The sequence below is a fragment of the Hippocampus zosterae genome, chromosome 13, assembly GCF_025434085.1.
Source record: "Hippocampus zosterae strain Florida chromosome 13, ASM2543408v3, whole genome shotgun sequence".
Lineage (NCBI taxonomy): Eukaryota > Metazoa > Chordata > Actinopteri > Syngnathiformes > Syngnathidae > Hippocampus > Hippocampus zosterae.
Genome location: NC_067463.1, coordinates 13,539,906 through 13,567,043, shown reverse-complemented (window position 1 = coordinate 13,567,043; position 27,138 = coordinate 13,539,906). Strand labels below are relative to the sequence as shown.

At 40.6% G+C, this 27,138-nt stretch overlaps 1 protein-coding gene across 2 annotated transcripts in view; it reads left to right on the top strand.

Moving 5' to 3' along the window:
• The window catches only part of LOC127612741 (protein kinase C alpha type-like), a 152,053-nt gene that overhangs the window by 75,330 nt on the left and 49,585 nt on the right, over positions 1-27,138 (top strand). For both annotated transcript variants that reach the window (XM_052083522.1, XM_052083521.1), the window contains one exon: positions 18,664-18,746. In XM_052083522.1, coding sequence (XP_051939482.1) covers positions 18,664-18,746 — 83 coding nt within the window. The remainder of the gene's footprint in view (positions 1-18,663; positions 18,747-27,138) is intronic.

The window sequence follows — 27,138 nt, the reverse complement described above, 5'->3', positions numbered from 1 at the left end:
CAATTGACTTGCTACTGGTTCACAGTGTACTCGGTCATGGTCTAAAAACACCCTACGCCAGGTTCGGTTAATTGAAGTGTCATATGTTGTTTGTCAAATTCTGTTGGCCCAAAACTCTGTTGCAAACTGCTTATGATTTGCCAAACTGTGAATATCTGGTTCGTCCACTCATCTGTCCTGTCTTTCCTGAAAATTTTGGTCAAACAGAGCGTTATGACAAGTTTCAAGTCATTCAACTTTGGTGATCCCATTGTATTTCCCAGCATATGAATGAATATAATTGACTAGCAATAATTCCAGGATGTACCACACCTCTTGCCCAATGCTAGCTGAGATTATCTTAGCCAGAGGTGATAAGCGATATGGAAACTGGATGAAGCGAAATGCCACCGATCCCTTGATTTGGATCCGGACCAAAACGTATTGGATGCTGCTTTGATCCAAGGCTCACCTTTGCATTCCTGCACTTAAAACTTGGCAGACACAAATCAGTGACATCATAACCTCTTTTGGCAGCAGGAACAAAGTGTTCAGGAGCAGTTTGCACTCCATTAACTACATTTAACTAACATTTCGTCACATCTGATCAATGAAATTACCGACCACGTCACATTGGACCAATGAAACTGTTCGAGTCCGCCCTCCTACTGAATATTCATCAGCTGTTTGCGGATGGGGTGCGGATGCGGGCTGTAACAGACAAATACAGAAAAAATTTGGGTGTGTGTGTATACACAGCTTTTTCTACGTACAAGCTTGCTCAGATTTATTGTTTCAATTGTAAGGTTTGCTTTTATTGTGTTTGAATTTTAAATTGTGAACTGTGTGATAGGAAATAATAAGCGCATTTTTGTTCCACAATGCCTGTGCCGCAGTGCATAAAGGGTGGGGGGGGGGGGGGGGTCCTCCGATACAACTTGTTTCACTTTCGATATGATACCAATTTCGCAACCTGTCTGCTAGATCTTTTGAGATGAACAAGAACAGCGGTAGAGAACCACCAGATCCTCTCTCAGGTCCATCGAGGATTTTGCTCCATACAAAAACAGACACACGAAAGTCTTGGTGAAAGTCTTCCTGGACGTGGAAGGTGTCATACTTGATATTTTCCTCCATTTTCACCTTGTGTAATTATAATTTAATGGTCTACTCTTATTCAATGACAACAAATACCACACAATATTGTGGAGCACTTAGTAATTGTTTCCAGACATTTCCTCAGCTGCTTAGCCTGGAGGCAGCATCTTGAGCTTGTGAATGTTAACTTTCTTTTTGTCTCCATGCAGATAAATTCAGATGCTGTGAACACTTTCCTCGTGTTTCAGCAAGGAACTAAGATGCTGGGTGTAGATTTGGCATGTGCGGTAGTCATAAAGTGCCTTCTCAGGTTTCTGAAATTATTAAAATTACATGTGACGAATTCCTCGAACAACCCCCTTTCCTTTTCTCATCGATTCATTTCCCCGCCAACCTCCCTCCGTGTTTCATTGAGCTGCAGCGTCAGCGATTACACTCGGCGTAAACATAAAACACACATTCATCTTTGTAGCTCGAGCAGCTAATGACTATCGACGTTGCGGCCACAAATGTGCTGGCCACAGTCTCCCGTTAGCTCGTTTATGAAGTCCTTTGACTGGCATGGCTATATCCTCATCGTCATTGCGGCTCACTTTTATCAGCCATAACATAAAATTTGGCATCTTGTTGGAATAAATGTAATTCTGTTATCCCATATTTACTCTCTGTGTAACTTTCAAACCTGTTTCAGAGTGAAACCTTGCAAATACCTAAGATACAATGGGGCAGGTTGATCATGGGAGACTTGTCGGACCGGGAGAGCCCAGGCTGCTCCTGTTCTAGCTTTTAAGATAATATCTTTTTGTGAAGTGAACGGCTTCTGATGAAATGAACTGTTGCTTGTGAGAAGATTACATCAACCCCAGGACGCCATGTGAGGGACATTCCAAGCTGTGTTCGAGGACCACTGACGTCCAGCAGAAGCTGTCTGATCACCTCAGGAATGAACAGTGTGTTGTGTGAAAATACTCCCCACACCCATTAGAAGACCGTGTATCAGGGACATCCTTCCAATAAATGCAAGGAGACAAACGCGGTCTCCTCAGAGTTGCCCCGGAACCTGTAACGGTTTACATGGCAGGGCCAGCTGGAGAGCTGCTCCGAGATTGAGAACCGAGACATATTTTAGTGCACTCTCTCTTGCTAGAAAGACAACCATGCCTGCCTCCTGAGTCTTCCTGTTCCTGATGTGTTCTTAGTGTAAGATTACCAGCATTAACCTAACACATTAAAAAAAATATATAAATATATATAAATGTATATATATATATATATATATATATATATATAATACACACACACACACACACACACACACACACACACACACACACACACACACACACACACACACACACAGAGCTACATCTTCCTTAGGGGATGTGTATGACTGGCAGATAATAAGGAAATAGCAGTTTCTTTTCGCCTGCGGTCCAAGAGAATACCTTCTGGGTTGTGTGTGTTGTAATGTCATTTAAAAGGTGAACTTTGCTTAGGGTGGTGGTTAGATGCCGATGCTTTTGAGTTTGTGTGTACTCTGATGCGGCAGGTATGTAAAGGTCTATTGTACATTGACTAAAAAAAGGCATTTATTCAGTGGTGTACTTCCTTATCGTATAATGATTGCAAAGGAAAGACTATGGGTAGAGAGAAAAAAATATCACAAAACCACCTGCAACATTTTTAGTGTGTTTTTCCGGGTCTTCTGGACCAAAATGTTATGTTTCAATTGATGGCTTCTTTTTTGATTACTTTTACCAACTAAGGCCATGTCCATATGTACAAAAAAGCTGGATTTTAAAATAATCTTTTCCTGCATGAAAACGCATTGGTCTATTCTGAGACATGTTTATTATCAACAGGAAGCCTAAAAAAAAGATGTGAGCGGCCTAAGTCGCATTGTAACCCAGTCATTCCTTAATATAGGGCGTCATAATCTAATAACATTCAGAGCGACTTGCGACGAGGCACACTTTTGTAAAATACAGCTGACAAAAGATTAACTTGGTCGGTCCATCAAACCATGATCTATAAAAAAATGATCTCATTAGGGGTTCGGGTGAGCTGCAGCCTATCCCTCGCTGACTTTGGCGAGAGAAAGGCTTCGCACTTGACAGATCACAAATCAGCTGCAAAGCACATCTCGACAAACAACCTGTCATACTAAACATTCACACCTTTGGACAAGTCAGAGTCTTCGGTAAAAATAACATCCATATTTTTGAATGTGGTAAGCCGGAGGAGTATGTGGAGCCAGGCAAGCACAGTGAGAATATGCAAACGCCAATCGGATAGCCAAATCCATTTGAATAAAAGCATTTAAAACGTAAACTTTGTTTCATACATTATTTCCTATGGGAGCAATTGTTTGAAAATCCGGAGAAATGAAAGGTGTGTCATCTCCCTTCTCTAACTAGTCTTTGTTAGAGGTTGTACTCTACATACCGTTTTTACCCACCACTTACTTTCCAACACCATGTGGCGTTGCTTACTTATCATTCACAGAACCCAGGCCATTTGATATCCCGATAATGATATACCACAATATATTTTAAGGAGAAGTGAGCGGATAGCGGGTTCTTTTCAGACGACCCCATTTCAGGCGAGGCGAGAGCCAGCATGAGGTCATCCGTCACCTTCTCACGGAGCTGTAATTTTAGCCACGTCAACCTCATCTATCTCCTCGTTCGGCCCCTCCTTCTGCTGCCCCCTTTGACTGCCATCACGACACTGAGAGCAGGCTGCCGTGTGCGTCTCTTTTGAGGCTTTCAACAGAGCAGGATAATATGTTTGGGTCTGGATGTGCATCTGCTACTGATGACCTCATGGTTGAGAGACAAAGCCGTTTTCCTTAATCTTGTGAAAGGTCCATTGTCATAAGCCTTTGTGTGTCACTCTATGAATGACTTGCTGTTCTGATGTGCAAGTTACCGTATTTTTGGAACATAAGTCGCTCCGGAATATTTGTCCCAGTACTCCAAAAAAAAAAAAGGCCTATGTGGCTCAGGAATCACATTGTCGAAATGTATTTTTTTGCCTTTTAAATGATCTGTGCACCTTTTATTGTAACATACAATGCTCCAATTCCATATACAATTTAATGCTTTAACTTTATGACACTTTGTTGTTTGGGGAAGTCCATTTTCTGTTCCCAGTGCACAAAGCATGGTCAACAAAAGAATTAATACGTTTGTTGCCTGGTGCCATGACATCATCCCTATTAAACCTTGCGTTGAATTATGATGATCTCCATATAGCCTACTACTGGTGTTCCTATAGCATTGCAGGAGCATTTCACCATTGTATTTATTATTTTTATTAATTAAAAATTATTAAAATTAATAATTTTTATTTTATTTTATTTTTTTTATCATCTGTTCTACTGTCACTCCAACAAAAGCAACTTCACATTTCACTAATGTGCTCTTGAATTTTCATAAAACACCGCCCATTTCCTGATGTATAATCAGACAGTATATCCTTCACAACATGTTCCCTTTTCCTGCCCTCCCTCGATTGGTTATTTTGTGAGACAGGAAGTTGTCCGATGATATTGCCATGAGTGTGAGAATCCAGCTCCGCGCCATTACTGATTGAGAGGAAAATTAAATAAACATGATTTATGCACACTCATACAGAGTTAACACAAAATTTTCAGTGAGTTTTAAGAAGGGATCAGCGAGTATCGGTATTGGCCTGTATGATTCAATGGTGATTTTAAAAGCACTCTCTTACTTTGGAGCGTCTCCCCTTCCATCTGTGGTGACATTTCTCAAAACCGCAGAGAAACTTGTTTGAGCTCTGGTTGGGTACCGGCACACGTTGCTTACTTTTTCATGTGCCAATCATCCTGTGGAAATGCTCTTGCTCAGTTGTGTCATTCAGAATTTGTGCCAAATGTGCTTCCAGGAGCATGCACACACTTCTACCCAAATCTAACTCCATAATTACACTTTAATATAATTTTCCTATCCTCCCCTTTCACCCTCAGAGTATCCACAGGGGATATTACATTTTTAGCTTTCTTTTCCTCATTTGTCATGTCTTAGTCAATTATTTTCCTCTGTCTCCCTCTACTTTTGCTGCATGCATAATCTATGCCGTCTCCCCTTGTACCTGTATCCTTCCATTCATGTGCCTTTTTAAATCTTCTTGAAGTTATTTTTTTCCCACCCCAACAAAACGTAATTAGCTATTACTTTGTATTTTTAGCTACAGTTTCTGAACGGCTTTGAAATGAAACATTGTGAATGGGTGACACATGTCCTGTGCACCTAATCCGAATGTCTTACGTTATTTTACAGTGCAACAAAAACAACAAAACTATAAGTTTCTAAATCAGTGGTTCTTAACCCCCTAGGGGTTCGGTGAATCGGTCTCAGGGGTTCGACGGAGCTTCTGCCATGGAGGTTAAGACACACCCGACTCAAGATGTCAATTCGGTTGGGTACCTCTAACAAGGTTAAGAACCACTGCTCTAAACTATCGACTGCAAAATAGGTGAGACTGAATCAAGGAGGTGGTCCACCACGTTCAGCATCAATTGCTTTTGGAGACAATCTACAATCAACTAAAAATAAGCGACATCGTTCATGACAATCAACTCTTCGACGATTGTGTTTATCCCTCCACAAAATAAATTGTGTATAGCGCTAGTTCCTCTGTGGTCATTCGCTTTGGCAAATTGCGCTTATAGCTAACATGCTAAGTAAGAAAAACAAGTGTGATTTTCTTTTTTCTTCTTCCCCCATTCCCTTACTTAATCAACACCTACATACATTACCCAAGATTAGTGAGCTCCTTGTGGCTATTAAAGACTTCTATGATTAGACAGTCATTGCGTCACTGTCTGTCTACCTGGAAATTATTTATTGTGGATTAATTTTTGATCCAGGCAGCCTGACCCCCATTTATTCCAAGCTTGTTTTAATGGTGGGGTGTGCAAGAGTCGCTGAGTTTCACACATTAGTGTACCCTTTATACTGTACATGATGCAGGCTGTCTGCAAATAATTTGGGGAATGTGTCGAGGTCTATACTTGGAAATTAAAAGTGAATGACTTTGGACAGGCATTTATCTTTTTTTATTTTATTAAATTTTTTGCTCATCTGTTAAAACAACCCTCACCCTAACAGTTATTTGAAAATGTTATTATTAATTGGATTAGAGGTCCTCTTTGTTCATGTTCCGAACTCCTGTTTCAATTCCATTTAATAATGCTGGTCGGCGGAGTTCCACCATAGTGAAGGTTTGCATAGATGTAGCCCAACTTTCTATATTTGATGGGATGTTGTGGTTCATTAAACTACAAACTTGTCAACATCATGGAAAAGAATGTTGTTGTATGTTCGAATGACGGCTGCCATTCGCACACACGTCGAGTGCCCTTCCGGACAGAGAAAACAAGAGCACACATACTGTTTGTCCAATGAAATCGACAATTCTTTTTTCAGCTTTTGTTCAATGTATGTTAAACACAAAAGACTTCATAAATCCTGAATTAGCATTCTTGATACTGAGGATTTCAATTTGCCATCATTACATCCAAACCCCGAATCTTTCAACCCAGTGAGTTATTCAGCATCTTGGCACCAGTGGACAGAAATAAAGCACTGCAGGCTTTCTGGAGGTGTCACACGTAATAAAAACCAGAATGCTGCCAATGAGCAAAGCTATTCTTCTCCAAAATAGAGCAACGGTGTTTTATATTTAATAAGCTTTGTCAGGGAATGCAATTTATAGCATGAGTAATAGCAGGGGCATTATCAAGACTTGGCATCTTTGGCTTCATTTGCAGCCAGAACTCAGTGCAATCGATCTGCTGTGCATACTTAGTGATACATTGGCACTGTGACCTACAAAGATGTTAAAAACTTATGGAATTATAATAGATTTTTCATTTTATCTTATTTTGTGGCTGGTATGAGAATATGTTACAACTCACATATTTGTACTGATAATCATTCACATTTTTGGTCTTATGTGTTTTTGTCATGAGAAGATGATATAAAAAGCTACTGGGTTGCGGCTTGAATAATAAAAATTGCTGTAAGTGTGGCAGTGTTAGCCAAGAGGCTATTTTTCATCTCGAGTCCATGGATAAATAATAAAAAAAGTCACCCTTAAGCAGAAAATATAAAAGAAGAATATAAAGTTGTTCAACATGTTTAAATATTTAGGAAAATAATATATAATATTAATGTGAACAGAAAGAACATTCAGTATGCCCTACACTGACTAGGTATTGCATCAATGCAATGGTACCTTGACTTAGTGTCACGTTGAGCCCGAAGCGACAGAATAATCGCTCTGTGCACAACTACTAGAGGTAAGTGGATCCCCGAAATAGCAGACACAGAAAAGGAATTTTGTCATAAAAAATTAGATTTATTATAACACAAAATCCCCGTCTAAACGGACAACAGAAAACGCTGGTCAAAAGAGGGTCAGGAAATAATAACGAGGCAACAGAAAACACCGGTCAAAAAGAGGACCAGGAAATAACAACGAGGCAACAGAAAACGCTTGCGAAACAAAAATGGCAAGGAGAAAGTTCTTAAGTAAAATACTAATCAAACACGAGAGGAATATCAAGGCACGCAAAAAAAGTCAATAGTCATTTAAGTCAGAGTTTCAACCGAGAAGGAATAGACGATAGCAAATGGCACGGCATGGAATACTCCGGCACTGAGTCGACTGCCGGAGCGCCCAAATATAGCAGGTGCAATTACCAATAAATGGTTGGCAGGTGTGCAGGCGGCAAGCAAGAAGGCCTGCCCCCTGCAGTCGAATGTGGAACGTGACACTTAGGAGTGTCCCAAATACAAGTTTTTCAAGTTTAGATTTTTATGGTATGCGCTGTGAGCCAAAATTTGAATCACACGTGAACTTCAAATGTGCCGCCGCTTGAGCGAAGTTAAAAAAAAAAAAAAAGAAGCAGGCGACAGTTGCCAATGTTCTTTCAGCCATTCATTGAACGGGACAAAAAGTCAAACGAAAGATCCAAAATCAAAACATGCTCTGGACCTCGTTCACCTGGCCATGCACTTCAAAGGCACATCATACAAAAACAAAAGATTTAATTTCTTTACATTCGCTTCACGTTTTTATATTGACGTGTTACAATACAGAGGCCCAAATCTGAGAAGCGTCCGAATGAACCGCTTCTTTCGTTTCATCATTTTCTTTTCTATTAAACGTCTGCAAGAGCAGAAAGAAGCAGCCTGATTAATGAGGACGCTAAATCAGAGGAGCCCAGGCGATTTACTCAATCTGTCAACAGTTCTTTTTTGAGAAGAACTGCACTGAATCAAGATATACTGATTAATAAGAGCTGTGGGCGACCAGTGTTCTTATCTTTTGCTTCCAAGAAAACCTGCATCGTGTATGAGCATCATGTACTTATAGTGGAATAATGAAATGTTGTTGCTGCAGCAGTTAGGGATCAAATGAAATCACAGGTGGGGATGTCAATCGGGAACTCTTTGAGCTCAAAATCCAATGTTATTATGAGATATAGCACCTCCGCCTCCGCTACAAAATTTAGATTAGCACTCAATGTTTTTTTGAGACTCTTGTATTTGGCTGTTAATGCAAAATCACTGGGTGATTTATGTGAATCATTGATCCCAACTGTGACACAGAAAGCTCAGTTTGATGGAGATGTCCCTTGGTGTCAGTGAATTATTGATGAGGATAAAAATTGATTCATTCATCAGCAACATACCATGTTGCTCTGCTAATGGCTGAATTGTTTGAAACGCTGTTGATAACTTCAACTCACCACAAGGAGGAATAACAACACTGTGGCGATGTCGTTTGCCTGAAAGATTTCAGCTCCCTTTTTTTTCCATATTGTTTATTTTTGCCGCTTTTACATTCCAGAAGCAAGAATTTAAATCATAGTCATTTCAAACTTTTTCCATTGTGGAAGTGAGAAAATGCAAGTAACACTGCCTCACGGTGCAGTCAGTGTATCCTGCAAAGAGTCGACTGGCTTTGCTCTGGATTATCTCTCCCTTCTTGGAATCCTATTAAGTCTCCACCGTATCACTGGAGCTCTGTCTCAACAAGATTTAACTTGCTGGAATGCTTGCCAATTACAAACGAAAAAGTCTTAGAAATCGTCTAGTAGTAAATCGATTTTGCTTTTGACAATTAATTGCTGTACATCCTTCTGTGTATCGTTGACTGAGAGGTCCGTCGGTACTTGACCCGGTTAGTGAAGATTACAATGACGGATGAAAAGCCACCTCCGTCAGTGCTAAGTCCGTAATTTTTTAAAAAAGTTTTCCATCATTCAGCAATTGTCAACAAACATCCGTTCGTGGCCGTTTTTAGTACTGACGAACCTTTCGTCGGTACTAAAAACAATTAACATCACCCAGTGTCCGCAAACGGCAACCACTCCTCACCGAAATTCATTTGTGCATCCCTACTCATGCCCCCTATCACCACAATATTGAGAAATGTATGGACATTAAAATGTTTTTTTTATATAGTGAGCTCCTAAGAGGAAATGGCCAATCACCGCCATGAAATCCCAAATATTGGGATGATAGCTTTTATATTTTCAGAAGTTGAAGTCGGCAGATGTCCTGACGTTGTGTTCTGATTTTTATAAGTATACATAATTTATGATTTTCCACTCAAGGGAACATGTTGTCTGTCAACAAATAAGCTGTTCAAAGTTTCCATCTTAAAATGTCCCTTAAGTTTAATATAGATATGAACAAGCCCTGTCCTTTGGGAAAGTGGTCGTCATGGTTCTCATTCCTGTGTAGTTTGGGGAGATGGACGGCACATTTGTTGTCTCTTTTGGTGGCATCTGTGCACCCCCGAACATGTAGATCACCTTTTTAATCTTATGCCCAATAACATTGACATGTCCTGTAGCTGTCACATAGTTGTCACATTTAGGTGCTTCCGAGCATTCTGTTCAGTTTCAACCACCTGAGTGCTAAATCCTGGAAATATAAATTATGAGACATTTTGAAAGAGTCAGTGAGCATGTTAATCATAATATTGTGGTTGATTATGATGTACACACAGAGTTGTAAATAGTCATAGAAGAATGCATGATCAGATGATATTTAGTTGCAGAGGCTCAACTGTTTTAGCTCTTAGTTCTGATCATGTTGATTGGTTGATGACAACAGTGCATACGCAAAACCCAAAAGAACCTTCCAGGCTCTTTGAGCTGCCCTCCTGGGACAACAAATGTTCCCGGCAGTCTCCTTTTCAACGACCATCACGTGGCTTGTCGACAGGACAATTACACACATTTTTTTTTTGTATTGCTGCTGGGTGATCTGCTCCATAAAGATTTTTATGTCCTTACATCTGAACTGCTCGGCTTTTCGTCTTTTAGATTGTAAACACTCACATTGTTTCAAAAGGTCAACACTGATCATTGACAAACATTATTTTATAAAGTCTTTAGTTCTTTCATGTATATTAAACCAGGACTTATAACTCACCTTTAGCCAGACAATTAAGTTTAAAATGACTCCTAATCAAGCAAAATTTCTTTTATTTTGAAGTGGTTTCTTTTGCCTCAAAAAGTGTAAATTGTGTTATGTCAAAGATAGTAATGATTAATTTGCATTTTATGTTTTTATATTGGATATGCCTTTATTAAGAATAGTCTTAGAAGTGGCAAAAATGGAAAGTTTCATCTGCTCTTACCACTGTTTTGTATTATTTCCAGCCAAGTGGTAACAATTCACAAAGTACAAAAAATAAAATAAAATCACTCCAACACAAGATTTGCTTATGAATAATTGTGGGCTTTACTGTACATAATTTCATAATGTATTCACTAAAAATTGGATTCAAAACAAAAGGTTTGAGTGTAAGCAGAGGGCAAGTCAATGTTTAATCGAATGTGGGAATTTGTACAGGAACGTAAAAGAAACCTTGCGGAATTAAATTCTCTTAAATCTATTTCCTCAAGTGTTCAACCTGCAAAAACATTGCTTATGCAAATGACTATGCTTGTATATCTGCTCAAAATGACATTTCCCCCCTCCAAATGGTCGTAGTGACTGGTATGTCTGCAAATATATTGTTGTCATATAAAACATCCAGTTCTCCATTAGTGTGCTCCCCTTGTTATTCATTGTAAATATTTAAACAAAGGTTTAATGACTTTGTTTTTACACCCTGCTCCTCCTGTTCTTTCAGGGCACCGCAAAAATATGGACATAAGTCTAAATAATCATACTACTCTACATGCTATAAAATACTGTATGACATGACATTGTAAAATTGCGACTTTTGATTAAACAAATAAGAAACGCTTAAGAACACACTGCAAAGGTTAGATAGTTGGTTTAGAGTCGACATAGTTGGCTTTGTAGTGTCTCTACAGCTGCTTCAGGAATTTTGTTTATCTTTTCTATCTTTGGAAGAGGCAAGTTCCTATTCATAAATCACTTCCATTATGTTTTCTTGGGCTATTAAGTGAATGTTTATAGGGGGAGTTGTGCAAAACCAGGGCTTGGCAAGCACACAATTCAAATGTTAGTGCAATGGCAGCCTGCCTATTAAAAAAAAAAAAGTTTGATGAATTGGTGCTGGTTTATGCGCACATTATTACAGTACAACATTTTCATCCCCAAATTATTAGTGCCGTTTTGAGGCCAAGATTTGGACACCTGTTATTTCCTGTTGCCCTGAGTTACAGTTTAGATGAAGTAGCAAGCTAAAAAGATCCGGACTGAAACAACAGTGAACATAGCCTCGAGCGTATATTTTTATTTTGTGTTTTTAAAATCACTGGTGCTATATTACCGCTGTCATTCCCAGGCCAGTGACCATGACTCAATAACATCGCCTCGGGTTCATTGTAAGCCAGGCGCCTTGGTTTCTTCCAATAACTTCCCTGTGACTTGTTGCCTTGGAAACCGTGCTTGCTTCATCCCGGTTTGCCTTTTTAGCATTGAGTGTTTCAAACATTGCTAAAGTTTGATTTAAATATATGGTGTGCTGTGTTAACCTTACTGAACCTATAAACTTTTAGTTTATCACTGTCAAACTGTTTTCTCTGAGTGATTGTTTGTTCTCAAGGTTTAATATTTCGGCAATTAAAATGACTACTTCACAAACAAATAACTACAACAGAAAAGGTGTTGTCTCACAGACACACATGCGTGCGCACACACACACACACACCCGCACACACATACACATACACACACACACACACACAAACACACACGTTTGTTTTCGAACAAATCGGTTTTCGAACAGCATTCTGGAACGGATTATGGTCGAAAACCGAGGTAAGACTGTATCCGGTACACCACCTTCCGGCCATAATGAAGTCGCATTCAGAGATTTACGGAACAATACAATCTGTGACAGCAGCTCTGCATATTATTAAACACGATTTGAGCAAATTTGTTATTTCAGAAGTGTGGATCAAACGGGAAGCCCTTTGCATGATTCAGTACCCAAGAAGTAGCTCTCAGTTTCGAAAATGTTGGTGATCCCTGGCCTATTGTGACTCACAGTCAAAATCAATGAGCATTGATTTTCAAACTGTCGTTTGACTCTCACCTGCTTTATAATTAATTGCGCTCAGAGGAAAAAATTGATTTGCTCAGTGGCAAATACCTCAAGATATCCGAACAAACCTGGTCCTGCAACTTGTATTATCCCCCAATTTACTCATTAAAATAGGCATAAAGTGAGCATATACTCGCTCATTCAACAAAACAAGTACTTGAGAGGAGATTCTATCAATGCGATTCCAATTAAAGTAGCTTGATCAACAGGCTCCTCCGCAATGCAAGATCAGAAGTATTGTATGCATTGAACTGCTTGGCATTTCAAATTACAGAACAAAGCCACTGGGACAAAGATCACATTCAGCCAAATCCTAATGAGAACCCCGAAGAAAATGGCTTGTGACTGACCTTAATCCTCTGGTGAACATTTTCATCACAAGAATATGCATTCCCACTAATCGTAGTAATGCTGGAAGATGTTATTTCACATCATCATATTCAAAATGAATCAGAAATCAATTAAAAAAAATTAAATCATGGTAGTCTTCTCGAGTTTTCCCACTTTGGGGCTCGCTGTTTCATTCAAATTCAGATATAGCAGTAACTGTCAAAATTGCAGAGAATCTCTGAAGACAGCACAATTTATTCTAATCTCGAAACACGGAATCATTAATGATCCATTGCAAGGCCAAATTATTATCAACCTCAAAACATTTCTTAGCTCTATAAGCTAATTTTTGTCTGAACATTCTCCAATATTCTTGTGAGGTGAGGCATATGATAATACTGAAGTGTCTTCCTTTCTGTTGTTCAAACAGAATCATTTGTAGATTCTTGTCCTTTTTTTGGATTGAGAAAACAATCCCCCCATATTTGAGAAGTAGCAGGGCACAGGCCATTTATCGTTTTATGCTTGCTGAACCAAAGTATTATTTTATACCCTGTCATCCATGCCACATGAGATCAGACATGACAGCACTCAAGCTAAACATTAAAAAGGCCACAAGAAACCTATGAACAAGCCAAACGCACAGTTAATCCGATTTTGCTCACTGAATTGAGGTCTCATGGGATTATTTGTGAAAACGGGTTGCCGGTCTTTTGTTATAATGGATAATAAAAAAGATGCAAAAAGCAAAACACTGAGTTAATCCTCTATTGCTCGCCGAATTGATGCCTTTATAGCCTTCAAAACATATAAAGCTATTGTCTTCCTGAATAGCGTGGAGATGTTTGCTTGGGTTGCAATTAACACATAACATTATTGTAATAGCTGCAGGGTGAGTGATGGATATTGTCAAGATTTTAATGGGATTACTACTCTTAACGATATGGCACATTGATCCAGTGCTTTTATGGTCTTCTTATTGGTACTTTTGTCACTTAGAAAAACACCTTTTCAAAATTTTCGCTGCCATGAGGACCAAGATTAGTGACTTAGAGGAGCAGCTCCGCACCATGAAAGGACAGTATTTAACCGTGCAAGCTAACCAGCCGCAACTCATAGCTGGCACGGACTCAGAGCAACTGGTCTTACTTTCCAGCATTCTCCTGGTAATTCCAGAGCAGCCGGAAAAACGGGGAGAATGCTCAACCGTTTTTTCAAAACCAGCTCCAATTAATTCAAACTGCTTCCAGCTCTGAGGTCAGATGTGCTTGAAGCCATTTTAACACAGAGTCAGATATGATGTCATCAACAAGTTTTGCCATGTTTGGTTAGCAGATTCCACATCTAATACGACGGGCCAAATTTATAATATCTGTCGTACATACCAAATACTGCATACTGCATCTTCAAACACTTCCTGACTTCCTGTGTCGCCTGTCGTCCTTATGTGTAGTATGAGTCGGTTGGTGCTGGTACAGTTTAGTACCCGTGGTTCCATGTTGAGGCGGGAACGGTGGTCCAGTGATTAGCGGATCGACCTCACAGTGCTGAGGTACCGGGTTCGATTCCTGCTCTGGCCTCCCTGTGTAGAGATTGCATGTTCTCCCCGTGCCTGCGTGGGTTTTCTCCGGGTACTCCGGTTTCTTCCCACATTCCAAAAACATTCATTGCAGGCTGATTGAACACTCTGAATTGTCCCTAGGTGTGAGTGTGAGCACGGATGGTTGTTCATCTCTGTGTGCTGGCAACCGGTTCAGGGTGTCCCCCGCCTACTACCCGAAGACGGCTGGGATAGGCTCCAGCACCCCCGCGACCCTTGTGAGGATAACTTAGAATCAACTTCAAAATACTTCTCTATACATTCAAAGCCATCCATAACCTTGCGCCCCCCTATCTGTCAGATCTTCTTCAAATCTCCATTCCCTCTCGCTCACTCAGGTCCTCATCCTCCCTCCACCTTTTTCTACCCTCTGCCCGTCTCAGTACAATGGGGTGCAGAGCCTTCAGTCGCTCTGCCCCCAAACTCTGGAACTCACTTCCTCCCAACATTCGTAATATTGACTCTCTTTCCTTATTCAAAACCCAGCTCAAAACCCACCTATTCAGACTTGCCTACCCGCCTTAAATCTTTCTTTCTTTATTTATTATTTTATCTGTGTTTTATTATTGGTCTTGGCTGTACAGTGTCCTTGAGTGTTGTGAAAGGCGCTTACAAATGTGATGTATTATTATTATTATTATTATAAGCGGATCGGAAAATGGATGGATGTTTCCATGTTATTGATTGACCGTGCTGACCAATAGCTCTGAGGAGGCACCAGAGGGTAGTCATGGTTAACTTGTGGTGGTGCAATATGTCTGCGTGAAGGTCGTATTGATTTCCCATCATTAAGGGCAACCTTCACTTTCTTTAGTGACCACTGACTTTTTCATCGAGGTAACATTCTCAACAACAGCACACTTTTTTCCCCTTCAAAACCGCAGATGGTTGCTATTAGATGACTTGTGAAGCTGTCCAAGTTACTGAGTGGTACTTGTGAACATTTTCTTGAAAGCTCCGGAGCCAAAGAATTACACCTCCGAATGGCAACTATTTACAAATGCTATTTACGAAAAAACTGTCTGTAACTTGCAGTCAGGGGCTGTTGATGCCATGCCAACTTCTTGTGTCAAACGTTTGTGTTCATATTTTTGCAAGGTCAGAGTATTCCAATTTTATTTTGGAAAATGAAAACAAGTGAAAACCACCTTTGTGAAGTAGAAATATAAATAAAACAAGTGCTGTGTGGGACACGTTTTTCACCCACACAGCTCGACTGTGAAAGCATATCTTATGTACAGTGTGCGGCATGCTGTGAAACATACGGGTGCATCTTCTAATATGCCTAAAAATTATGTGAAATCTACAATGCATATTTTTTGCGGACTAATAGCTGTGCAGTACTTTAACGAAACAGTGCTTAGTCTTGCTTTCCAAAGAAGATTGTAGTGGGAAGAGAGGAAGGACAGGTGAGACCCTTCAAGTGCTCTCATGAAACGAAGGCTTTTTTCCAAGACTTTGCTCTGCGCAAAGTTGCCCAAGTGCGGACCTAAAAATCGGACAAATTTCGCTGAAAAGGCATTGCAGCAGGGCGGCCCGGTAGTCCAGTGGTTAGCACGTCGGCTTCACAGTGCAGAGGTACCGGGTTCGATTCCAGCTCCGGCCTCCCTGTGTGGAGTTTGCATGTTCTCCCACATTCCAAAAACATGCGTGGCAGGCTGATTGAACACTCTAAATTGTCCCTAGGTGTGAGTGTGAGTGCGAATGGTTGTTCGTTTCTGTGCACCCTGCGATTGGCTGGCAACCGATTCAGGGTGTCCCCCGCCTACTGCCCGAAGACAGCTGGGATAGGCTCCAGCACCCCCCGCGACCCTAGTGAGGATCAAGCGGCTCGGAAGATGATGATGATGATGATGATGGCATTGCAGCACAAATTCAACAAAAAACACTCATGCAGTCTACTCAGTCTTTGTCATGGATAAGTGAAGCTAATAGAAACCACCAGTCTAATGACTTTATGCTTTGTCGAAAATGCCGACCTTGCAGACATCAACTGAGAGCTTGGCCGCTAAATAAAGACAGATAGAAGCAGCTTTGTGCTAACATGCTGTACATATGAAAATGCCGAAAGCCTGTTCCTAATAAGTTGCTTTTTTTTCTTTTTTAACATACACTTTTACTCGTAGAACAATATTTTTGGTGTATATTATTTTTAGGTGTGTTTTTGTTTCATTAAAAAAAACTAGCTTGCTGTAATGGCAGCGCCGGAGAGTCATGGTTAGCATGTCTCACACCATCACAGTCGAGATATTTTGGGTTTGAATCTTAGCTCAGGCCATCTTGTGTGGTGTTTTACTGTGGGAGGCATTTTGATAAATACCTTGATTGACTGTAAGACAAATTAGGAACTAATTAATCAATTACCGGTAATCAATAAAAAAGAATTAAATATCTATATTTGGAGGTGCAAATCTGTCTCAGAATTTTGGAATTCCTGCTTTCATGCCTCTGTTGGAAAAATAATTAAATATAAAGTCATATTTCTATCATTTTATTAAACTACAATTACAACTTGCAAGTGTTTCCATTTAAGAGTGAAATTTTAACATTTCCGAGGGCTGTTGGTTTTCGTACGCGAACAAACACTTGTCATCCATCTTCTCTAGTTCTTGTCGTTTTTCGCATTGCGGATGAGCTGGAACCGATCCAAGATGACTTTGGACAAAACGCAGATTACATCCTATACTGGGCCCACGCCAATAACAGGACATATGTAAAGAAAAACACATTCACACCTAAGGATAAGATTGAGTCTTCAGTTAACCTACCATGCGTGTTTTTCATGTGGCAGGAAGTCGGAATACACAGAGAAAACCATGAAAGCGCAGGAATTAGCCACAAACTCCTCACAGGAAGGTTAATTTGCTAACAGCTCGTCTGCCAAAACTGCACAGGCAATTCCAGCAAAACTTGTTGGGGAGGTGATACATGAAACAAGGAAGAACACATTCATTTGTTGTGAAGATCTAGATAAAGGTGTTAAAACAAAAATTTAATTTCACTCTTCATGAATAAGCTCGTTCACATTGCAGAACTCATTCAAGCAGTTCTCTGCTAACCACAGGTGTTTGTGTGATCTGCTTGTTCACCCACAAAAAAAAAATACCTGGTCTGAGTTTTTCTCCAATAGCTTTTCTAAATACCTCCAAAGTCTTAGCAGAAGACTCGCTGGATGTCCTCATCCCCGAAATGCTTGGAAGAGCAAGCGCGCACATCTTCGTCCGTCCACTTATCGCATTTTCCCCCCCATCATTCTTACAATAGATTAGGTGAGTGAGGAAAGAAAGAAGCACACACTAACAGAATAATTGTTTAATGGCCTCTGCCGATGTGAAAACAACACACCATCCAGTTGATTCATCCAATTGGCATTTGTCAGCACAGCCCTCCCCCTCAAGTGCTCCAGGTTGGCCCACAGAGACTCTTGACCCTTGGAAGCACTTAAAAAGATTCTAGGGCAAACCTCCTAGACCAGGTAGTATTTTTTTGTGTGCGAACAATGGAGTTACTCAAATTCCCGGGGTTAATCAAGAGGCTGAAAGGGCCAATTTGGTCTCACGATGTGAATTCCACTGTGGGTGATCTGTCCATCTGGATAAGCAAACACAAGTAACTTTTGTTAACAGTTAAACCTTGGCAGAAGGCTATTCTGTTGTTTATTTATTTACTTTAAAAGCAGAAGACATTTTCTTGCGCTGCTTCAGAGTTGTCTTGATATATGTCCAACCGCGCGGCGACAACAGTCCGACTTCAGTGACCTCATCACATTTTGACCATTCTACCAACCCTCAGAGTGTATGTGGGCGCATACACTCCGTATGTGGTGTATGTGGGTGTATATGTGCACCAAGCGGATAGTTGTTGTATCCATTTGTCCATCTATTTGAGTGCTGTCTGGATGCTATAAAGTTTCTGGCCAAGCACGGCACCGCACGGTGTGATCAGGGCAGTGACAGAACCAGGCCATCTGGAGGCCGGATGAGACCAGATTTAATTCATTCCATGACTAACTGTCACTCTTCTGTCAACATAGAAAATGATACAATCTGTTTTAACCATTGATTATTATTATTATGTGTTTGCAGTGTGCTGTTTTGTGGTCCACATGAGGTGCCATGAATTTGTCACATTCTCCTGCCCAGGAGCTGATAAGGGGCCAGACACAGATGTAAGTATAACTCACTTTGATCTGTCTTAAATGGTTCTGGGAAAAACATTAGGGACTGATGATATGATGAATACATTTCAAATTCAGTTTAGCCAGGCTGAATTTTGATGTAAAGTAAGTAAGATACATTGGATACATTTTTGCTGGAAATGGGAAACAAACATGGTGAAAAATTTGGAGAATTTGGTATATAAGACATTAATAAAAATTTGATTTGTCTGGGGTTTTTTTTTTCAATTTTGAAAGCGATTAATATCTGTGACATTGTTGTGAAAACTCAATCTTTTTCACCCTTCTTAAGCCCGCATCTCACTGAGCGGTTCGTTCACGGTTGCAAAGGTTTGCAAAGACGTTTGCCAGACATTCGCAAAGAGTTTAAATATTACAAATGGTTTTTGTTGCCTACATCAAATTTTGAACATCTTCATTTTGTGACAATTGTGAACATTTCTTTGAAATCCGTTCAAAATTTCTTTGTGACAAGATGATGTAAAACTATTTGCGAATGTATAACGGACGTCATTGCAACATTGGACAAACCGTGATGAAAAAACATTTGTTGTGTGCGCAAACTTTGCTGCTGCGTGTGATATGGGTTTTAAGCATCCCGGCATAATCTAGCACATAAAATATTAAAAAAAATAAAGTACTATTTAGTCACTACAAATAATCATATTCACTCTGTCCCAACGCTGTACCGTGACAGGCAGAACAATTCAATTATCTCCCACTATGTGGCAGAAGATACAATTCATTAAACATAATTTCTATTTCTATTTGGTGGTGTGCATATATTTCTCATGTATTACAATCACTCTATGTTTAGACCATTGGTTATACCTGTCATGAAAAAAAAAGAAACTGATCAATGGAGACATGGACCTTGTTGTCAAAATCAAGAATAGCATTTATAAATTGGGGTAAAACCTACAGAACAAATAAAAATCCACTTCCACAATATAGTTTGTTCATCTGACCATTTCAATTACATGGATGCATTTTAGCTGCAGTCAAGCAGGTGTGGGATTGACTCAAAGCAGCAACAGCAGGTGGATAATTCAATTCATTGAATACCAATGTTTCAGTGGGGTCCCTGGGTACTTCCATGAGAAAATGTGATTGAAATATTCTACTCGGTGGGTGCATCACTGTCTCCAAATCTCCAGGAAGAGATTATTCTCGGCCGAGAATGCAGGTTGTGATTTCAAAACCTCTTGAGTTTGCTCCCAGAACAGTGATGGAGTTCAAGGTTTAACTCTAAATAATAACTCTAATCCAGCAGGCGTTAGGGGAAAAATGATTGGCAGATTAGACTGCCATAAACGGGGACGAGACTTGGAGACAACATTTGAGGCAAATGCTGATAAAACCACCAGACTTGGAACACTAGCATCTTTCCTTCAACTACCGTATTTCTGTAATATTTACCCGTGTAGATCATGACCCCACCCCCCACCCCCCACACACACACTGTCTCCACAGGTTGGAATATTATTTTTTCTCATCAAAATTCTTTGAGAAACCAAATAATATCTGATTCAATGAGTTCCATCTTTATGGGCTTGTAGTTGCAGGTATGTGCAATCAACCACTGCTTGCTAAGTGTGAAACTCTGCAAGCGTGTCTACTTGGTGGCCATGATGTGTATATTGCCGTATAACCTTTCAGCATTACAGGAGCCCAAATTGGCCTCGGTAACCAGAGACAAGACTGAGTAGTGCCGTTCAAGATCTTTGACAGGTACTGAAATAGAGCTACAAAGATGACATCGAACCCCTCGTAGCCAAAAATAGTTCGAGCTGGGCCAGTTCATGATTGCTTTAGCAGAAGAAAATATGCCTTCTGGGGTAGCCAGGTCAATCCTGATCTGACTCTGATTGAGGAGCTGTGACATGACCTCAAGAGAGAGACAAAATATTCCTGAAGTGAAACATATTTGTAAAGAGGAATGAGTCAAAATTTTTGTCCAGGAGTTGAGATGAGCAGATACAGATAATGTTTGGTTTATTGCTGCCAAAGGCATAACCAATTAAAAATGTTTTTCGACCTCTTTTTCTAACATAGATTGTACAATTTACAATTTGTCGTGTGGTGTTCATTACAAGAATGTGTATTTGTGTATTGTTGTGACTCAGACGAAGATCAATTACATTTTTATGACCAATTGATGCAGACATCGCTGTACTTCCAAAGGAATCAATTTTTTTCCGGCAAATGTATATTGCTGGTTTTCTTCTTCATGTCTTAAGAAGCCCAGAAGGTCACTTCAATATTCTGGTCTGGAGAACCGAGGACCCGTAGGCCACACAGGCTTCATTAGTAGTAGTACCACACCTGCCCCACAGGGAAACTTCCTGTTTCGAGTACTTTTCCAGAGCAGTCTTACTTTTTTTCCGCACCGTGCTAAAAAGGCACGTGACGGACTTATCCTGTCTAATCTAACTGCAATGTCCATCGGAGGGAGTGGATCTGCAGGAGAAATATTTCAGGCTAGCCTCTTTGTTCGAGCAACAGAGTGTTAAACGAGTCTCACACATGACTTCACAGTCTTCTTGCTTCACTTCATAACTGTTCGATGACCATGTACCCAATCTTGGTCTTCCAAAGAAGCATGTACACGGTATCACTTGCTCGAACGGTATACTCCATTATCTTTTTATATCCATTTATGTGCGCTTAGTAGTGTTGTTGCCATGGGCAACCACACATACCGGTGTTACATACTGACTCCCTGGCAAGCAGTCCAAAAAGAAACTCCCGTGGCTAGTAAATTTTCTCAAGATCTGTGGTTTCTAGGCTACCTGCATTGAATGACTAACATTGATGTTTTATAACTCTCATGCTGGAAAAGAATGAGCTTTCGTTGAGAGGCAACCACAAGATCTTTTGGGTCACTACTCAGCTTTCACTGGTAGATGCGATCAGACTCAGCAAGATGACCATGAGAGCCTTTAAAGCTGCAGGGTGCTTTTAAGGACACTGTGAGCCAGACATTGCATCATCTGAATATTCATGAACATTTATGCACATACTTGTCTCCTTCAATTTACTCAATACTGTTGTTTATTTTGAATTGGATTGGTTAATTCTTGTCAGGCTCTCATTTACATCGCAAAGCTTGGTAGGTGGAACGGAAATGGCTGTGTCACCTACAAAATAGCGTTTCGGCAACATGGCTCAGTGCAACTCTTCCATCCATCAATTTTCAATACTGTTTCTACTCATTATAGATGTTGGCGAGCTTCGGGCCATCCATGCTGACTTTTGGTGCGAGGCGCCGTTCTCACTGGACAAGATTGCACCAAAGCCTTGCCTAAATAGGAATTCCTCTCAAGGCGATGGTTTATGTCACTTGTGTGATATTTGCTCGGCTTTCTTGGAACGCCAACAGACTTAGGCATTAAAAATAGAACATCCTAGAACCTGGTAGTAGGAGTTATGGCAAGCTGAGTAGGTAGCATGCCCTGAAAAGAGCCAATTGTGATTGAACCCCTGTTTGAATCGATCTGTGGCGAAGAAAACTGAACCGTATTGCTCAGTGGAAACAAGGCTTTATGAGTTCATCTATCTCTTTCTGACTGAGAGTCAAGTGTCATTGCAAGACCACAGGGGGCTGACGCTTGTATTCTCTAAAGCCACTTATTTAACAAAATGCTGTTCTTGTTGACTGGCAGGTGTAACGCAAGCAGCAATAGCAACGGCAACAGCACGGGCAGCATAAGTGACTTCATTGTTTTACAGGATAGAAGCATCAATAATGCAGAAGCTCAGCAGATGAAACTGATAGCTTTGCTGTGCTTGGGTTTGCACGGGTGCGTTGCTTGCCGCATCGGTGATCTCCACTTAACACGCAGTCTACTGTGTATGACCTGAGGAAATCCACACTGATATGGCCTTTGCCTTCTTTCTCTCACTCTCATATATATATATTAAAAAAAAAAAATCACTCCTCATCTCACCCCTCGGGTGGTGTCCGTCCCTCATTCAGCTCGGGTCCTCTACCAGAGGCCAGGAAGCTTGAGGGTTCTGTGCAGTATCCTTGCTGTTCCCAGCACTGCACATTTCTGGACTGAGATGTCCGATGTTGTTCCCGGAATCTGTTGCAACCACTCATCTAGTTTGGGGGTCACTGCCCCGAGTGCTCCGACCACCACAGGCATGACTGTCACGTTTACCTTCCAGGCTCTCTCCAGCTCCTCTCTGAGCCCTTGGTATTTCTCGAGTTTCTCATGTTCCTTCTTTCTGATGTTTCCATCATTTGGCACCGCTACATCCACTACAACGGCTTTCCTCTGCCCTTTATCTATGATCACGATATCTGGTTGGTTCGCCATTACCATCTTGTCAGTCTGGATCTGGAAGTCCCACAGGATCTTCATTCTCCACCACCTTTGGAGGTGTTTCCCATTTTGACCTTGGGGTTTCCAGTCCATACTCCGCACAGATGTTTCGGTAGACTATGCCAGCCACCTGGTTATGCCGTTCCATGTAGGCGTTCCATATATATATATATATATATATATATATATATATATATATATATATATATATATAATGTGTGTGTGTAAAAATCTATTCTCTCTCTCTATATATATATCTATACATTAGGAGGAGACAGTTTTGACAGAAGCGTGTTGGCCTGAAAAACAATCATAAAAAACAAACAAAACAAAACAAAACTCAGAGCACACACAGCATCATTACAAGCAGCCTGGTTGCAACTATAAAACCAGATTAGACGTGGGGTTAAATGACATCATGTGCGCCACAGGGATGGTTGCTTGTCACAGGCAAGAGACGCTGTTATCAGTTATGCGCTTCCTTCAAGCAAGGGGAGGGTTTTGGCTATCTTTTTAAAACAGACAAATGACACCCCACGGTGATGTTTTTCATTTCACAAGGCCACCTGGCAGTGCAAAACAGAAGGGACATGGAGTTGCAACTATGACATGACCTGTGATGCAATGAAATGAAAAGCACTGACTTGTACAACAAACAGATTAGGTTTGCTTATCAACTGTGGTGCAACTGATCATCTTCGGTGCAGATCACGTGCCACGGTTTGGCACGCACATGGTCCATGGAATGGTTGGTGAAAAAAGAAAATTTTGCATGCCGACATGCAGGTGGCATGTTGAATCCACATTGACTATCGTCAAAACTATCGATAGTGACGTATAGCCGAGGAAGAGAGGAACTTGAAAACTCACCTGGATCATGTAGATCACATGTATGAGAACATTTTGGTAACCCTGTAAAATACAGTGATGACACTCTGAAGATTTGCTATGAAAAAGGAAACGCAAGGGACTGTTCATTGCTGTCTGCATTTTTAATTATCTTTATAAGGTTCTTTCCAGTTTTCTGAGTTTAACATACTTTATCTAAATGGCTTATATGATAATCTTTACTAATGTAGATGACCTTAGACGTTCCACGGACATTCTATGGTAAAATAAAGTCTGTAGCTGCTCTAGATGTGATGTCTTTTTTTTTTGCATTCTGTCTCCGAATCAGATGCATTGATTTGGATTGTCTCATGGCTCCCCACTGTTCTCATTGAACTTTCTCCCACAGTCCAAATGATCCATCCACTTTCTATACCATTTGCCCTCATTAGATTTCCAGTTGATTTGCTGAGGAGGGGGGGCATCCCGGTCAGCGGTCAGTTGCGCGGAACTTGTAAACAAGCAACTTTTCACCCCTAAATTTCAACCTATAGACAATTCAGAGTTTTCAATGAACCTAACATGCATGTTTTTGAAATGTGAGAGAAAGCCGTGGCACCCACGCAAGCAGGAACCCAGAATAACAAATTCACCATCCTATCATGTTAGATTCAATAGTAACTATTTGGTAAGTGCCTATCTGTTTCTATGTGTGGACTGACTGACTAGTGATCAGTCCACAGAGAGGTCGCCTCTCCTGAAGTCAACCGCCACACTCCAGCTGCTTCGTCACCGTGACTGAACCGAATGAGCGCGATTGGAATGACCAAACTAACAAGTTGGGCCAAACTGTTCTTAAAATGTCACATATCATTTCATGCGTTGCTTGCAGATAAATGTTAACATTTAGCACACAGGAAGGAAAACCCCCCGTGAGCTGCAGTGGCAACCTGCCCACCCTCTCAGCACTCATCAGCTTAGTGAAAGGCCAAGAGGAATGAGGGTGGTGATTTATGGGCTAAAAATAGGAGCCCTGTCTAGCCTAACACCTCCAGTCGAGATAGATGATAACTCCAGTTTGTTCTCTACTGACTAACCTTTTAAACTTTAGTTCCGCTTGTCTTAGTTGCTGAAAAGGGAGCATTAGTAGCCAGCCAATACTCTGTGTATTCTTCCAAGGTATCGGATAAATGCTCTTGCTTTTTTTTTTCTTTAAATGCGTCTGTGAGTGAAAGGGGACCTGAGATAAATGTGATTAATGTGACGTGAAGTGTAATTGAAATGTGAAGCTCTGCAGTGTAATAATATTGACAGAGGCATGTGGCAAAGTTACACTTTCAATTATTGTCGCAATGTTATCAAGTGCCGCATGAATTCACGTTGACAATAACTGTTTCAATTGGTAGCAGAAATGGGCCTATTAGTTAATGAGCTCTCAAATATATTTTGAGAATTGGAAAATTACTTACTGATTTATGTAGAAAATCTGGACGACTATCGACAAAATTACCTTGAACCAGGGGTGCCCAAACTTTTTGGACCGAAGATCTACTTTTCGATCAACTAACCTCCCGGGATCTACCCTTACCGGCACGAGCGCGCACGCGCACACACACGCACACATGAACGCCATGATGAGAAACAGCCTGAAACTGAGGCATGCGATGCACTTTTGCAGCCTGTCAACTACCGTAGCTCACACGTACAGTTTTAAAGTGATTCCCTGGGCCCTCCGAGATTCCTATTCTTTGCCCGTGCCCTCGGTGAATTGTACATGAAGCAAACTCTGAATGAGAATCATGACGATAAAAGATAGAGGCAACAGCTCTGATTACAAGCTGCAATTGCAGACTGCTGAGCGCAAACAACTTCCGGGGACGTACTCACGCGCCACCGTAAATTCAAGGTTTATCTGCTTTATTTTATTTTTTATTTCATTTTTTGTGAAAATGAGACTGATAGGATGATTAGGGTGCAGCGTACATTAACACAAAAAATATATATTACTAACATGTACAAAAACACACAAATGTTTTTGTTTTTTTCTCCTCGGATCTACTTGGGACCTGTCTTAGATCTACCGGTAGATCAGGATCTACCTAATGGGCACCCCTGCCTTAAACAGTGCATTACAGTTACTTGGTTTGACTAAACAGTTTGCGTTTTACTGAGTTGTTGACCAATCTGATTAGCGTAGATAGCAACCTTAGCTGGAGTTAATCACTCAACCATATTTCAAACCCATGGGCATCAAAACTACAATCTGAAGTTTTCCATTTATTTTATGAAGCATTTGTCCTCATTTGGGTTGTGGTCAAATCCTATCCCATTTGACTTTTGCAAGAAAGTTGAAAAGTTGCATGCCAATCACAGCGGCACATACACAACAGACAACTATTCACAGTCTCAATGACGCTGATGGATAATTGAGAGTGTTAAATTAACATACGGGATATCGGAGGAAACCCCAGCATGCAAACACCACACAGAGATTCGTACCTGAAACCTCTTAACCCAAAGGCAGATGTGCTAACCTGCAGCCAGGTCACCTCTCATGATGCATTAGCAGTAGAATTCCAATGTCTGCTAATGTTATTGTTCAGAGTTATACTAACGTTGTTACACACCATCACCGGACCAAATGCAAGTTTATGACTGAGTTTAGTGACACAAGAATGGTTTCAAGTAAATTGCACTTGATCATCCAAGGGGAGCCATGTTGCATTGACAATCATGTTAAAAGCTTGGTGCAAGGAAGAACCTCCTATCAGCTCCCTGACAAATGTCACCTCATGAGAGATCATGGTTAAAAAGGGGAAAAACATCGTTAAAGGGGAAAAGGAAGAATCAGATGGGAATCTGGGGATCGTATCAAAAGATATCAGGCAATAATGAGAGACGTGTAGTGACAATGAGTGTGTTTCATGTTACTCACAAACAGGCTGCAAAATGCCACACTAGGTGGGATCCTTTTGACTCTGTGGGATGCAGGCAGGTTTTATTGGCTACTTCTCCTCTTTGATGATCATCCAGTTCATTCTATGACTCACAGTGCATTGCACTTCATTAAACGAGCTACTTTTTGCAGTGGATAAGAGATTTACTACCCTAACTGAAAAAAAAAGCCTTGAGTAGTATTCATATTCAAGTTATTTTACAGTCTTATGCAAAATGTTTTAATGAGTTTTCAACCCGTTTGACACGGTGTAACAGTTTCTAAAAAC